At 44.4% G+C, this 14,357-nt stretch overlaps 2 protein-coding genes across 2 annotated transcripts in view; both read right to left on the bottom strand.

Annotated features, from left to right (window-relative positions):
- Nucleotides 1-8,820, bottom strand: part of LOC119457857 (muscle-specific protein 300 kDa-like) — a 29,523-nt gene extending 20,703 nt beyond the window's left edge. The window contains exons 1-6 of the mRNA XM_037719611.2: nucleotides 8,770-8,820; nucleotides 5,349-5,513; nucleotides 4,915-5,055; nucleotides 4,169-4,351; nucleotides 2,129-2,278; nucleotides 626-790 (exon numbers count right to left, since the gene is read on the bottom strand). Of these exons, the coding sequence (XP_037575539.2) occupies nucleotides 626-790; nucleotides 2,129-2,278; nucleotides 4,169-4,351; nucleotides 4,915-5,055; nucleotides 5,349-5,513; nucleotides 8,770-8,820 (855 nt within the window). The remainder of the gene's footprint in view (nucleotides 1-625; nucleotides 791-2,128; nucleotides 2,279-4,168; nucleotides 4,352-4,914; nucleotides 5,056-5,348; nucleotides 5,514-8,769) is intronic.
- LOC119458779 (muscle-specific protein 300 kDa-like) overlaps nucleotides 5,376-14,357 on the bottom strand; it is a 72,087-nt gene continuing 63,105 nt past the window's right edge. Inside the window, exons 56-61 of the mRNA XM_049671023.1 lie at nucleotides 12,391-12,714; nucleotides 11,358-11,510; nucleotides 10,560-10,727; nucleotides 9,484-9,811; nucleotides 8,770-8,916; nucleotides 5,376-5,513 (exon numbers count right to left, since the gene is read on the bottom strand). Coding sequence (XP_049526980.1) covers nucleotides 8,897-8,916; nucleotides 9,484-9,811; nucleotides 10,560-10,727; nucleotides 11,358-11,510; nucleotides 12,391-12,714 — 993 coding nt within the window. The 3' untranslated portion in view covers nucleotides 5,376-5,513; nucleotides 8,770-8,896. The remainder of the gene's footprint in view (nucleotides 5,514-8,769; nucleotides 8,917-9,483; nucleotides 9,812-10,559; nucleotides 10,728-11,357; nucleotides 11,511-12,390; nucleotides 12,715-14,357) is intronic.

Raw genomic sequence — 14,357 nt, 5'->3', positions numbered from 1 at the left:
CAGGACGACAAGCTCATGGCCTCGTTGCCCGGTGCTACAGTCATTGCAATGACGGTGCGTGTGAGTAATCACCTATTCCATAACAAGACAGTCATTTACTGTTTCTACTAGTGAATAGCACCTGGACTCTATGACAGGTATTGGTTACTCAACGACGGTAGCTTAACGTGTATCGTTCAACCTTTAAACAGGCATAGCTAAACATCTAAACTATCTTGTGTGTTCTTGAGAGCTGCAATGTATGTTTTATCACTGCCCCTTATGTGTGTCCCGTGTCCCATACAGTCCTCATCCATAAAGAGCGTTTCATCATGTTCAATGGCCTATCTCCAGTGCTTCCTATAACCGGGGCCCAAAACATACCCTGTTCCTATCACACATCGCAGCCAAACTTTAACATTATTTCACATCCCTAAGTCTGTCCTATACGTCCTTGGGGAATGAAAATCCACCTTTTTACGCATTAATTTCTGAGTGTGCAAGTTAATTTACGTCAGTGATACAGCTTCTTAAAGTACTCTCGACAGAGCACATTGTCAGCCATTCATTTTATTCCTCGGCTGCATGACGTTATTTCACATCTACTTAACATCCATGACAATAAAAAGTGAAATGGTGGACGCACCTGGATGATGGCCAGCTTGCTTTCCAGCTGACTCAGCGAGCCCTCCGTCAGTTCGCACTGGTCGAGCTTCTCGTTGGCCTGCTTGATCTGCTGTTGAGCGTCGGCCACCTGCTTGTCCAAGGTCTGGTGGTTCGTGACGTATTGGGTCCACTTTGTGACTGCCTCCTGAATAACAAAGAGCAAAAAAATAAAATGAGCCTGACTTCAGCAACAGACCCCCCCATTGCCCTAACTTTGCCTTCGTATTGTTGTCATTTCAACAGGTCACTGTGTTCACACGTGACTGTTGGAGTTTAGCACAAAGACGAGTATGACAGCATGATGACAGTGATGACAACATGCCGCACAATGCAGTGTAATGCAATGAACGAATCAAGCCCCATTTAGAGCTTTAAGTGCTGTTGCACTAAAGTGTTGCATGTGGCATCTGTAGCCGGCACTAATTAAATCATGCATGGATTACAGTACAACTATGCAAGCTACTGCATAATGGACAGATGGACAGACTGGAGTGTGCCATATTCATTCATGTAAGACCTGCAATTTTTTTTTTTCGTAATCCAGACAAGCAGAGTGAGGGTCTCACATGTGAGAGGTTGATGGTTATGCGCTGACACCACTTTCTGCACCTTTACTGCTACGCCGAATGTGCAACAGCAAATGAACCGCTAGGAAAACTTTTGCACAATATTCTTTGTCACTTTCGCTGTTACTGCTGCTGAGCTTAGCTTGCTCTGGTGCAAATGCTGGTGCAAGTGCCATGCCATCCAGTGAAACTTCTTTATTTTAATTTTTTTAATTTTCGAGCTCCGAAGTTGATGGCGTGGGTCTACGCGAACAACTAAAATTTTGCAAAACCTAACTTTTTTCATGTCAAACAAAGCTTTCTTTCTTTCAGCCAGAAACCAACAAAGAACAAGATGAGTAGAGATGTATGAATACTCGAAAGTTTCGAATAATGAATCGAATAATCACTATTCATAAATGTGAATGGAAATATTTTTCGAATACTTTTCAAATATTTCAGAACGTCAACTGCACCCAATTAAACATAAAATCAGAGCAAAGTATGGTACATTTTCAACTCAGCGGGCATAGCATAGAGAACTAAAACATGAGAACTTCATAGCGGAGCAAGCTTCATCACTTAGGCAGCCGTACTTTACATGATATACAGAGATCATTCGCACTCTCTGAAGAGTCCTGTACATGCAAAGAAACTACTTGTTTGCTCCTAATGCTCCATTTCTGCTTTTAATAAACAATGCTTCATAATGTACTATGTAATCACAGAAACTTGCTAACTTTATTAATACTACGATGTGAGCATTGGGATAATGGCCTGTTCATTTTTTGAAAACTATTAGAAAATTATTCAATATTCGATTCGATTCGCTTTTGCCACTATTCGAATCATGTACGATTCGATCCCAAAAATCACTATTCACACACCTCTAAAAATGAGACAAGCAAGGGAAAGAGATGTAAAAGTACAAAGCTCACCGTGAGGGCAACTAGGAGCTGCTGGTAACGCAGAGCCAGGTCAGCCAGACGGCTGCTGCGACGTGTGCTGTGGCCTCCGTGAAGCTGCTGTGCTCTTTCCGTGAGGGAATCCACCTCAAGTTCCTTCGCTCGCAAATCCCGCAACGTATCCTGAAAAGATTGTTTCAAGGTCACAGACTGTGTATCTGCAACCACTGGTTCTACCAGTTCCACTGGCTTGTTCGAGTCTTTACCATTTCTTACAAGATACAGCTGACAGTTTTGTAATACTGATGGGCAAGCCAGGTGGTGCCACATAAAAAAATGCGAATCACATGACTTGAGATGATCACATTTCAAGTTTGGCAAACTACAACAAATTAAAACAAAGCACAAGCACAGTAGTATAAGACCTGATACAGTAGAACCCCACTGATACGTTTCTCAGGGGACCGTGAAAAGCAAAATGTAATATCCGGGAAAACGTAACTGTGAGGAAGGCCACCAATTGCCACAGCTATGCGAGAAACAGCTCTGAATGGCGACCATTACAGTTATTAGACATCTCAGCGCTCGTACTGTGACCGAGGACGGTGCTTGCGCACATGTATAATTAAGGGACATGTACAATGCTTCGCAACAGTGCCCCCTTTCAACTCTCTTGACCGCGATATTTTGCTTATGCTTCACCGTATCACATGGCTCCATTGCAAAGAAGCTGACTTAAGAGAACCAGCGATTATGCTACGCATGTAAGATCCGTGTCGGCTCCAAAATAACTGTAACGCTGCACTCGATGGATCTGGCCCAGTGTGTGTGGTTCCCGGTAGGCTTTAACTGATATGCACACTTCGCTTCGGGTGCTTCGCCAACTGCTTTGTGCACACATGAAGCGCCGGGTTTGTGCTACTTTGGTCGCTTACTGCAAATTGCGCTTGCTTACTGCAAACTTCATTCACTTGTTGCAATATGCAAGCTGGCTGCACCGCTAAATTTATGTGACCGCCACGTTCAAACGCAACGTAAGATGCAGGAACATTACAGATTGGCGACGTATCAAGGGGAACATACTAATACATGGAAGTCAATGGGATTTAGGTTGGGACCGCGAAAATGTGACGTAGCAGCCGGGAAAACACAGCAGTGAGGAATGTATCAACAGGGTTCCACTACTATGCTTTCTGCTAGGCTCTCAGTGCCAATAAGATCTATGCCAGTCTCTTTAAAATGCTGCATGCCAATCATGTGAACTCACAATATCAATAAGCCATATGGATAAATAAATTCTTATTAGTTCATGTGCATTACAGAATTTTCCACCAATGACAGATGGACTGCTGAAAACGGTTATTTGGGACTTACAAAATGGCTCTCCATAAGATAAACAGCATTTCAACAAATTTTCTTAAAGAGCACACAGCAAGATAATCTGTAGTTCGTAACCTAATTTGTGGCGCCCTTATAACAGGATCTTGCTCTTCAGCTTTTCAGCCCTTGAAGAACTGCGCATCTACTTTCATCATTCCATTTGAATTCCTTGCTCCCAATGACACATGCAGCTTTCCTTCATTTCCTAGTCCACAGTCAGCACCAAGCAACCAAGTCTGCAGAAGGTACCAGAGTACCCAGTCCAGAGTTGGTACCAGGATACCCAGCGCTGAGTGAGTACTGCAGCACAAAGCTCAGAGTCGGGTACCAGGGTACCCAGTCTGGAGTCGGTAGTGGGTACCCAGTCCAATGTTGGTACTGGGTGCACAGTCTAGAGTTGGTACCAGAATACCCAGTCCAGAGTCAGTAACACAGTACAAAGTCCAGAGTCGGTACCCAGTACCCAGTCTGGAGTCGGTGCTAGGTACCCAATCCAATGTTGGTACTGGGTGCACGGTCCAGAGTCCATACGTGGTACTCAGTCTAGAGTTAGTAATAGGGTACCTACCATCAGTTCTGCTCCTGGCTACTCACGCAGCAACAACATACCTACAGTCCCACATCACGAATGACCAAAACATTGCATCATATTGTATTTGTAGCATAATACTTGCCAAAGCTTGCAAAGCCTACCTGCAGCTTTTCCAGGCGACTTCTCTTGGCCTCAAGCGTGTCGCAGAGCAGCAGTCCCTGCAGCTCGGCGTCCCGCTCCGACATCCACTGCTGGAGCTTCTCCACCTGGACGTGGTGCTCCTCCCACCGACCCAACAGTTGTTCCAGGGACTCGCGTGCCCGAGTCACCATGTCACTCACCACCTGCAACGGAGACGAATTCAGTCATTTCCAACATAAGTGGTTTAACATGCAGGAAAAAAAACAAGCCGTTACTAATGTGTACCCAAGGAAGAGTAAAGTGACCAAGGACACTGAAAAAAAAGAAGAAATAAATCTTTTTCTTTAAATTTTGCAGCTCAAACAGGCAGCTCGAAATCAAGTGATAAGTTTATGTGTGGTTGCTTGGCCCATACAGAGCATGCCCCAATTCCGAGGTGCACAGCTGCACCAAAAGCAACCATAATATTCTCACTGTTGCCATGGTATCCAAGCTTTTTCTGGTGATGGTACAATGCTTATGGCAAACATAAGAGATTTAAAAAACTAGTGACAGAAGCAGTGAGCACTTTTGGTTGTGACTCAAGAGCTCTGTCAATGCATACATGCAGGCACCGTGTGTGAAGCGCAAACAATCTAATTTGTACCTCAGTAGACGACTGCCAAACTATTTGCCCTCTGTGAACATTTGCTAGATTTTCTGCTCACAGCACGTGCTTTTGGAAGATAATGCTATGACAGAAGAACAAAAGCAGGCAGCCACGCACCTGCCATTGCTGCTTCAAGGCATCCAGTTCTCCCACCACAACGTTGTGGCCGGCAGGCAGGGTACTCTGAAGAACAACAGGCAGCTGCTTCTCAGCTCGTTTCAGCTCCTCGTCCTGGGTGCCGAAACTGGCCTCGATCGCCTGAAAATGACAGTGTGGCAGGTTCACGGGATGTATGGTCATTTATCTGTTGTATTTTCTAGCGGACACCCCATACTTTCTGTCAATGAGAAGGACAGCAAGATTGTCACTGTGTCAGTTTTGTACACAATAATAATCCGCATGCCAACTAAGAACTTTCCTTTTTCTTTTTTCTTTTTTTTTTTTAGTGCGAAAGAAATTTCAGTAAGTACAGTGCATACACTGTTGATTGCTGGATTGCCAGACAAACTTGTAACGTAGTCGAGCAATGGGCACAGAAAAATGTGAATCACCTTGAGCCTTTCCAAATTGCTGTACAAAGCCAGCTGGTCGAGGCCGAGGTTCGAAAGTGCCACGGCTTGTTCCTGTGTGCTACTCAGCCAGTCTCGGACGTTGCCCAAGTGCTTGCTCAGCTCTTCGTGTTGGGTGACTGCATCCTCCAAGAACTTCACTGCCTCCTACAAATTTGCAAAAGATAGTATAAGACACTGTTATACCCGTGTCAAATGGGCATTTAGAAGGCCTTCCAACCGATAATCCGTTGACTGAAAGGTCAAGTTCGAGCTGCTACACGGGTGGTTTCGAAGGCCGCCGAGTCAATAGCCTATCGAGTCAACGGAGCACCCTACAACTCTATCAAAACCCCGATGGCCTTTGAGCAACGGCAGCCGCATCGAGCGGCGCAAACGTTGCCACAGTTTTGCTACTCAACAAGTTAAAAACTAAACATACGTGTATAACAATGTATGAACAATTTATTAAAATGTTCAAACAAAAATAAAAGAATTTTTTTGTGCTTTTAAGTGGATTTAGCATTATGTAACTTTTGCAAGAAACGCCCGAACCACTCAACGGCCTTTCAAAAGTGCCATGTAGCAGTGCCACAACTCCTTTGAGTCGACAGAGTTGTGACATTTTGAAGTTCGTCGACTGGAAGGCCTTCCAAGTGTGTCCGCGTGACACTGGTGTTAGAAGAACCAGTTTGAAATAATACGCAGTTTCAAAAAGGAGCAAAATTCTGTGAGTCGAAAACTTCAACCCATAAGGAAATGAAGTTACCAAATCACCCAAACTGACACCTTGTATACATTCATCATCATCATCATCAGCCTATATTTTATGTCCACTGCAGGACGAAGGCCTCTCCCTGCGATCTCCAATTACCCCTGTCTTGCGCTAGCGTATTCCAACTTGCGCCTGCAAAATTCCTAACTTCATCATCCCATCTGGTTTTCTGCCGACCTCGACTGCGCTTCCCTTCTCTTGGTATCCATTCTGTAACCCTAATGGTCCACCGGTTATCCATCCTACGCATTACATGGCCTGCCCAGCTCCATTTCTTCCGCTTAATGTCAACTAGAATATTGGCTATCCCCGTTTGTTCTCTGATCCACACCGCTCTCTTCCTGTCTCTTAACGTTAGTCGTAAGATTTTTCGTTCCATCGCTCTTTGTGCGGTCCTTAACTTGTTCTCGAGCTTCTTTGTTAACCTCCAAGTTTCTGCCCCATATGTTAGCACCGGTAGAGTGCAATGATTGTACACTTTTCTTTTCAATGACAGTGGTAAGCTCCCAGTCAGGATTTGGTAATGCCTGCCGTATGCACTCCAACCCAATTTTATTCTTCTGTAAATTTCTTTCTCGTGATCAGGGTCCCCTGTGAGTAATTGACCTAGATAAACGTACTCCTTTACAGACTCTAGAGGCTGACTGGCGATCCTGAATTCTTGTTCTCTTGCCAGGCTATTGAACATTATCTTTGTCTTCTGCATATTCATCTTCAACCCGATTCTTACACTTTCTCGATTAAGGTCCTCAATCATTTGTTGTAATTCGTCTCCATTGTTGCTGAATAGGACAATGTCATCTGCAAACCGAAGGTTGCTGAGATATTCGCCGTTGATTCTCACTCCTAAGCCTTCCCAGTCTAACAGCTTGAATACTTCTTCTAAGCATGCAGTGAATAGCATTGGAGAGATTGTGTCTCCTTGCATGACCCCTTTCTTGATAGGTATCTTTCTACTTTTCTTGTGGAGAACCAAGGTAGCTGTGGAATCCTTGTAGATGTTTGCTAAGATATTCACGTATGCCTCCTGTACTCCTTGATTACGCAATGCCTCTATGACTGCTGGTATCTCTACTGAATCAAATGCCTTTTCATAATCTGTGAAAGCCATGTAGAGAGGTTGATTGTACTCCGCAGATTTCTCGATTACCTGATTTATGACATGGATATGATCCATCGTAGAATATCCCTTCCTGAAGCCAGCCTGTTCTTTTGGTTGGCTGAAGTCAAGTGTTGCCCTGATTCTATTGGAAATTATCTTGGTGAATATTTTATACAATACTGAAAGCAAGCTAATGGGTCTATAATTCTTCAGTTCTTTAACGTCTCCCTTCTTATGGATTAGTATAATGTTGGCGTTCCTCCAGCTCTCTGGTACACATGAAGTTGTGAGGCATTGCGTATAAAGGGCCGCAAGCTTTTCAAGCATGATATCTCCTCCATCTTTGATTAAATCTACTGTTATTCCATCTTCTCCAGCAGCCTTTCCCCTGGTCATGTCTTTCAAGGCCCTTCAAACTTCAGCGCTAGTTATAGAAGGAGCCTCTGTATCCGGTTCATCACTATTTTGAATTAAAGTAGCTTGACTGTTTTGGGCACTGTACAGGTCAGTATAGAATTCTTCCGCTGCTTTTACTATGTCATCGAAATTGCTGATGATATTACCATGCTTATCTTTCAGTGCATACATCTTGCCTTGTCCTATGCCAAGCTTTCTTCTTACTGATTTAATGCTGCGTCCATATTTTACGGCTTCCTCAATCTTTCCCACGTTATAATTTCGAACGTCCCTTACTTTTTTCTTGTTGATTAGTTTTGACAGTTCAGCGAATTCTATCTGATCTCTTGAGTTGGACATTTTCATCTTCTGTCGCTTCTTTATTAGGCCCTTTGTTTCTTGGGAGAGCTTACCTACTGGTTGCCTTGGTGCCCTACCTCCCACTTCAATTGCTGCTTCTGAGATCAACCTAGTTACGGTTTCATTCATTACTTCTATGTTGTCTTTATCTTCCTTTTCTAAAGCTGCATATTTGTTTGCAAGCACCAGCCTAAATTGATCTGCTTTTACCCTTATTGCCTCTAGGTTGGCCTGTTTCCTCTTGACTAATTTCACTCTCTCTCTCTTCAAATTGAGAGAAATCCGAGACCTCACTAACCTATGGTCACTGCACTTAACCTTACCCAACACTTCTACATCCTGCAGCATAGTGCAGGATGTTATACATTACTCATACTAAAAGCACAACATGTAAAAACCAGTCTCAAAAGCAGTTGCTCAAGCTAGCTAAACATATAGTCTCTCTTAAAACATAAAGCTGATCAAAAAATTTAACACAAATAACTTCCAAAGTCAGAGGTTGCATGAACCATGTTGGATATTTACATTGCCATCCCACGAAAAACACAAGGGCCCGAGCAGAAGCATGGCATGAAGACTTACTGCCATGAGGATCTACAACCTAATGGCTATCATGATGACTATTTAGCAGTAGGTCATGCTCAATAGCACATCATACCTAGACTGCTTTATTGCCCATGGTGTGGTATACTTATATATACTAGTGGTGCCCTCTGGGGCCAGTCAACAGAGCTATGTTAGTAAATTAAACATACGACAATGGGTATGTCCACAACTAACTAACTTCTTACCTGAAGCTTCTGTGTCTGTTCCTTGTGGCCCTTAACCACAGAATCCAGCATCTCCTGGGACTCATTGTCACGGTCAGCGATGGCTTCAGCCTTGATCTGGATGTCTTCTATGGCTTGCTCACGTTCGTTAAGCTCTGCAAGGAGACCCTGCACACAAGCAAGGCAGAAAAAAAGACTTCTTAGTTCGTAGAGGTGTACAATAAAACAAATTGTTGGCACATTTCACAAGTTTGCTGTGTGGCCGTAAAGTGGCAGAAAAGAAAGTTCACATTTCAGGTTCAAACAACACTTTTACAAGCTTCGCACAAAATGGGGTTGAAAATGGTAAACAAATGGTCCTAGAACCCTGCCTTTCACCACAGCAGTGACAGTTGGCACCACCACTCCACTACTGTGGAATAGATGATGAGCACTTTCAATTTATTGCAATTGAAATAGGTGACTAAGGCACTCAAACGTGGTATTAAGCAGAAGCAAGCATGAAATATTATCTCTATGCAAAATTTCAGCATGAACAAGTATGTGGTTTAGCTGGAAGGGTCATATATAACCGGTGGTCGTATTTAGGCAACACTCAGTACATGTGCCATGTGCACTTTAGAAATGCCCGTGCAGATAGAAGATGCGATGATCCTGGATGAAATGCTAAGGGTGTCAGCTAACAACATTATTAGCTATTAACAACAGCTGACGCTGCGAAAGCAAGCAGCTCACTCGGCAAGTGCGGAGGTGCGCCTTCTTCTCGTCTAGAGTGGTGCAGAGGCGCGAGGCCCCCTCTGCCTTGGCGGTCGAGGCCCTTGAGCCAGGTCTGCAGCCTCTGCAGGGCCTCGTGGTACTCGGACCAGAGGAACTGTGACGACTGCAGCACGCGCTCGAGGTTCTGGGCCTTGTCGAAGACGGCCTCGTAGGCCGACTGCAGCTGCTGCAGGAGCCCCTGTATGGCCTTCCAGCCCTCAGGGGAGCTGCCCACTTGGACCTGCTCGGCGAGCTGCACCGTCGCATTCACCAGGTTCAGGGCCTCACTCTTGCCCTGCAGCAGCTCCTGCACATCACCGTGGAAAGAAAAAGACGTGCGCAGTTAATTGTGGTTGACAGACAGACTGATTGGCTGACTGGTGGATCCATTGATTGCCTGATCAATTCATTGACGGGCTGAGCCAATGACTGACTGCTTTAGCAGTCGGTGGAATGGCTGACTGACTGATCATCTGATTGATTAAATCACTGATCGAATAAATTGATTGATATATTGATAGATTGACTAGCTGACTGATTGACTGACTAATTGATTGACTTAGCAACTGACTCTGGCTGATTGATTGATCAATAGACTTACAGAGTCACTGATTGATTGACTGATTAATCAAGTGACTGACTGACAGATCAATTGACTTACTGATTGATTGATGAATTGAATGACTGACTTATGCTAGCCAGAAAAAGATGTGGATGTGTGAATGTAAGAATCTGGTGTAAGAGAGCCGAAGACTCTCCTTAGTCCAAGTGCCAGCCTCATGTTCACTTGGCGCTATTTGCCAGCCATTTGCCAGGCTGTACGTTTCCAAGCTAATTCTATGGCAGTTCATTGTGTAACACATGCTGCAGCCGATACAATGGAGCGGTGATCAAGCATGCTGATGTGTCGACTAACATACATGGCAGTTTAGGCTAAATATATGCTGTAGGCTATATTATGAAGTGTTGTGCCATTTGTATGACACAACTACATTGCTTTTTTTTTTTCTCTCTGCATTCAAGCCTACATGGCCAAGAGCACCAGCGTTCCCCACCTTCACTCGTGCCAGCTTGTGGGTGAGTCTCTCCTTGTTGCCGCTTGGAAGCGCCTGAATTTCGACAAACGTTTCCTGCGCCTGGGCTAGAGTCTTGGCGCACTCAGCATGCTTCTTCTCAAGCTGGGAGTGATCCTGGACGTGCTGCTCACATTTCTTCACCAACTCCTGCAATAAAGCCAAGAAACAATGTTGGGTCTGCTGCCAAACAATCCACGTTTGTCTCCTTGGGTAAATATCACGGATTAATTTTGAAGGCAAAAAACACTATCCAGACAGAATATCGCCCAAACTGCCCAGCTGCCATAATCAGAGTCGGTTCCCCCCCATGCTGTGCCAAGCACCAAAGGCTATTTGTGTGCATTTTTTCCCCTTCACTTGGAAGCTCGGTGTTTTTTCCAATCATGGCGTTGATTATGACACATACCTCATAAGATACGAACATGAGTCAATACGTTCAAAATGTCAAGCCACATCAGGCAAGAGCTTGCACCAGCAAAACTTTGAGCTGTAACAGAACTGAAAAAAATAAAAAAAACTGGCTATTTTCTCTCACATGGTGCAATTACAAATTGAGATGGTACATACATTTGAGTTCATAGAAAGCTTTTTTCTCAGATTGTAGAAAGCTTGAAAAGCTTTCTGTCTCATCAGAAGTTCAGTTTAAAGGAAGTGCAACGAACCTACAGGTAATTAAGAGCAAGTCCTCAAGCTTGTTCACCTCATAGTCTTAAATGTTTGTCTTGAAAAGAACCTCCTATAACTACGTGCTTGTTAGGAAATCTTCCAAGTGGGTACCTTGCAGGTCTCCAAGAGAGACTGGAAGCGTGCGGTGAGCTGGCTGACAGCCATGGAAAGCCGCATCTCTCCGCTGGACACCATCAGCTCCTGAGCCTTGTCCGAGAGGGAGTCGAAGTCTCGTTCTGTGGCATGTAGTTCGCTCAGCAGGCTCTGTTGGAGGGAGGTTAGAGTTTTGGACTGTTAGTTTTCAACATCGCTTGCCATGAACACCATGCTCAAAACATTGCATTGCACAAGCGCACAAGAACTCGGAACAATGAGCAAGTGCTGCTTGAACTGATAACTCAATAAAACAATGTGGATGCTCTTCTATGGTGTTCTCCTGCGCGTGTGCTGGATATGTGCAGTGTTTGTTTTCTCCTGGAAATAAATCAATTGGAAGTGTAAGCCCGTCCTTCTTGTTCGTGTTCTTTTTGCTGCACCACAATTCGATTCCTTAAACTGATAACATGCCTCTTCAACTGCTGCCCATCCAAGCTCAAAATGGGTGTGTCAGGTTGCCTTCCTAATAGCGATCACTTGGTGCATATCCTCGAAAATTCAAGGTCATTCAAAGCATAGGCACTGCCCTGGGCCCATAACACTCTAAAAAAGTCTTCCTGACCAGAAAGAAGCTGCATTCCAGACACAGAAAGCAGCTGACAGATAAAGAAGGCACTTGTGTCTATCTGCTTCCTTTTCCGTCCCTTGTTTGTGCTGTTATACTATGTTCGAGAATAAATTCCAACCAACATGACCATTATAAAAAATCCAAATCTAATTATGAGATTTAGCACCTCAAGGCAACACATGGCCTATGAGGGATCCCGTAACGAGAGGCTCAGGATTAATTCTGACAGCCCTAGGTTCTTTAACGTGCACCTAAACGAAAATGTTTGCCTTTTGCCTTCATCAGAATGTGGCTGCGACGGTCGGGAATCGAACCAGGGACCTTGCGCTCGGCAGCAAGCTGCCACAGCCACCAAGCAACGCAGCGTGTAATTAGCCAAATTGGTGGCCCTGCTAAGACAGAGGAAGTGTTCGAAGTCACCTGGAACTTGTCCAGCTGCTGCCTCTTCTCGTCGAGGGTGGCCTGCAGGGCAAACTGCTGCACCGTCTGCTCAGCACCCTGCAGCCAGCCCAGCAGTCGTTCGTAGTGCTCCTCGTATGCGTCCCACAGGCGGAGCTGCGCCGACAGGGCGTGCCGCGCCTGCTCCACCTCGGCGCCCAGCCGTGCCACGCTGCCCTCCAGCGTGCCGCTCTCCTGCTCCAGGGCGGCCCGCTCACGTGGTGTCAGCAGCGTCACGAGCGTCGCTGTGCACTCGGCCAGCGCCTGGGCCTTGCACGCCCCTTCGGGCTGCTGCTTCTCCAGCTCCTGGAAAGAAGCGGGGAAGATGAGAGCAAGTCTCCACCAAACCAAACCTAGCCTCTCCTGCCCTAGGTTAACCCAACGTAGGCCAACGTAACCAAGCCTAAACAAACCCAGTGTAACCCAACCTAGCCCAACCGAACCTCTCCTCACTGAACCCAACTTAACATAATCAAGCCAACCTACTGGATCCTAAGCTAACCCACTGTAGCTCAATCTATGTTGACAAAAATGGCAAGTTGGGCCGTCGTTATAACTAAGTAGCATCTGACATGAAAATACTTAATTGTATTCAATTTTCACTACAAATGTGTGCAAGCCAATATCAGATTAAAAAGAAAAGTATGTGGGCCTATGCGAAAGGAATGCAAGCACGATGCCTCGAACACGTTAGTAAAGGGTCTCCTGTTGATGGCCTGCCAGCGGCTTGCCAGTCGGCACGTGAAACGGTAACAACCCTCAATCACAAAGCACGTGCTATGCACCAGAATACATATTTTCAGCTGTGAGCTGAAAATATTCACTTTGTTTGTGACAACCACTAACATCTTGAATCTCGCATTTTTGGTTTCGTTATGAATACTCATTAAAACGAAGCATGACCAACCAAATTTTAGATTTACTTCGTGATATCAAGGCTCAACTGTACCAAAGATCGGGTAGTGCAACATAAGTAAAATGTAGCTCAATCATCTCACCAGTTTTCAAAAGCATAATTCATAACACTGCTTCTTAGTGACGCTATTTTTGGCTGCAAATGAAGATGTTGACAATTAGCACCGCACAAGGTTAGAACACAAGGTTGGCTAACAAGCTTACATGCTTAGAACTAACATGTAACAGCTACAGCTAACATGCTTACAGCTAACAAGCTTACAGCTAACAAGGCTAACAAGCTTACATGCTTAGAACTAACATGTAACAGCTACAGCTAACATGCTTACAGCTAACAAGCTTACAGCTAACAAGAGGTACATGCAGGTCACAGTGCTGCCTTGTTTCCTGCTTATTCAATGTGTCCGCAGTTGCTTACACAGCAACCTGTAAACTTAATTTTAATTAGGACCTATACTAACAGTGCTCTAATTCAAATTTTCTTGCTTGCTTATTAAAATCCTTGTTATTTGTAATGCCTTACAATTTCCCATATTGACAGTAACTATATTACCATTTCAAACTATATATTCCAAATTATACTCCAAACTATGCTCTGGATATGAATCAAGATATGACACTTAACACCTTCTGCAACTCCTTTGCATAACAATGCAAATATAAAGTAAATGCACGGAGTAACTAAACACACACACACGCAAAAAAAGAACACATCACAAAAAAATAGCATCAATGTGAGTGTCTAACTTAAAGAAAAGTATTTACACAGAAAGCAGATGTATAGGAAAGCACAGTTGTACCAATGCCAGCCATACTGACTCATCAAAATCATGAACAGACACACGGAAAAGTAAAAAGTAGCAGAATCGACTGCAATGTACAAAGGCAAGCACAAAGGCAGTGGTCCCCTTGTCAGTTCTATTCTCGTAGCCATCAATCTGTTTTCGCTGTTTCATTGACTACAGTTCAACTTGTGACAAGAAATATAACTTTTCTTTGCATCTTGTAAGGGATATCAGAGAGCAAAAAGGTTG

This window comes from Dermacentor silvarum, chromosome 7 (genome assembly GCF_013339745.2).
Source record: "Dermacentor silvarum isolate Dsil-2018 chromosome 7, BIME_Dsil_1.4, whole genome shotgun sequence".
Classification (NCBI taxonomy): Eukaryota; Metazoa; Arthropoda; class Arachnida; order Ixodida; family Ixodidae; genus Dermacentor; species Dermacentor silvarum.
The sequence above is the reverse complement of the archived record's forward strand: the minus strand, read 5'-3'. Positions and strand labels throughout refer to the sequence as shown.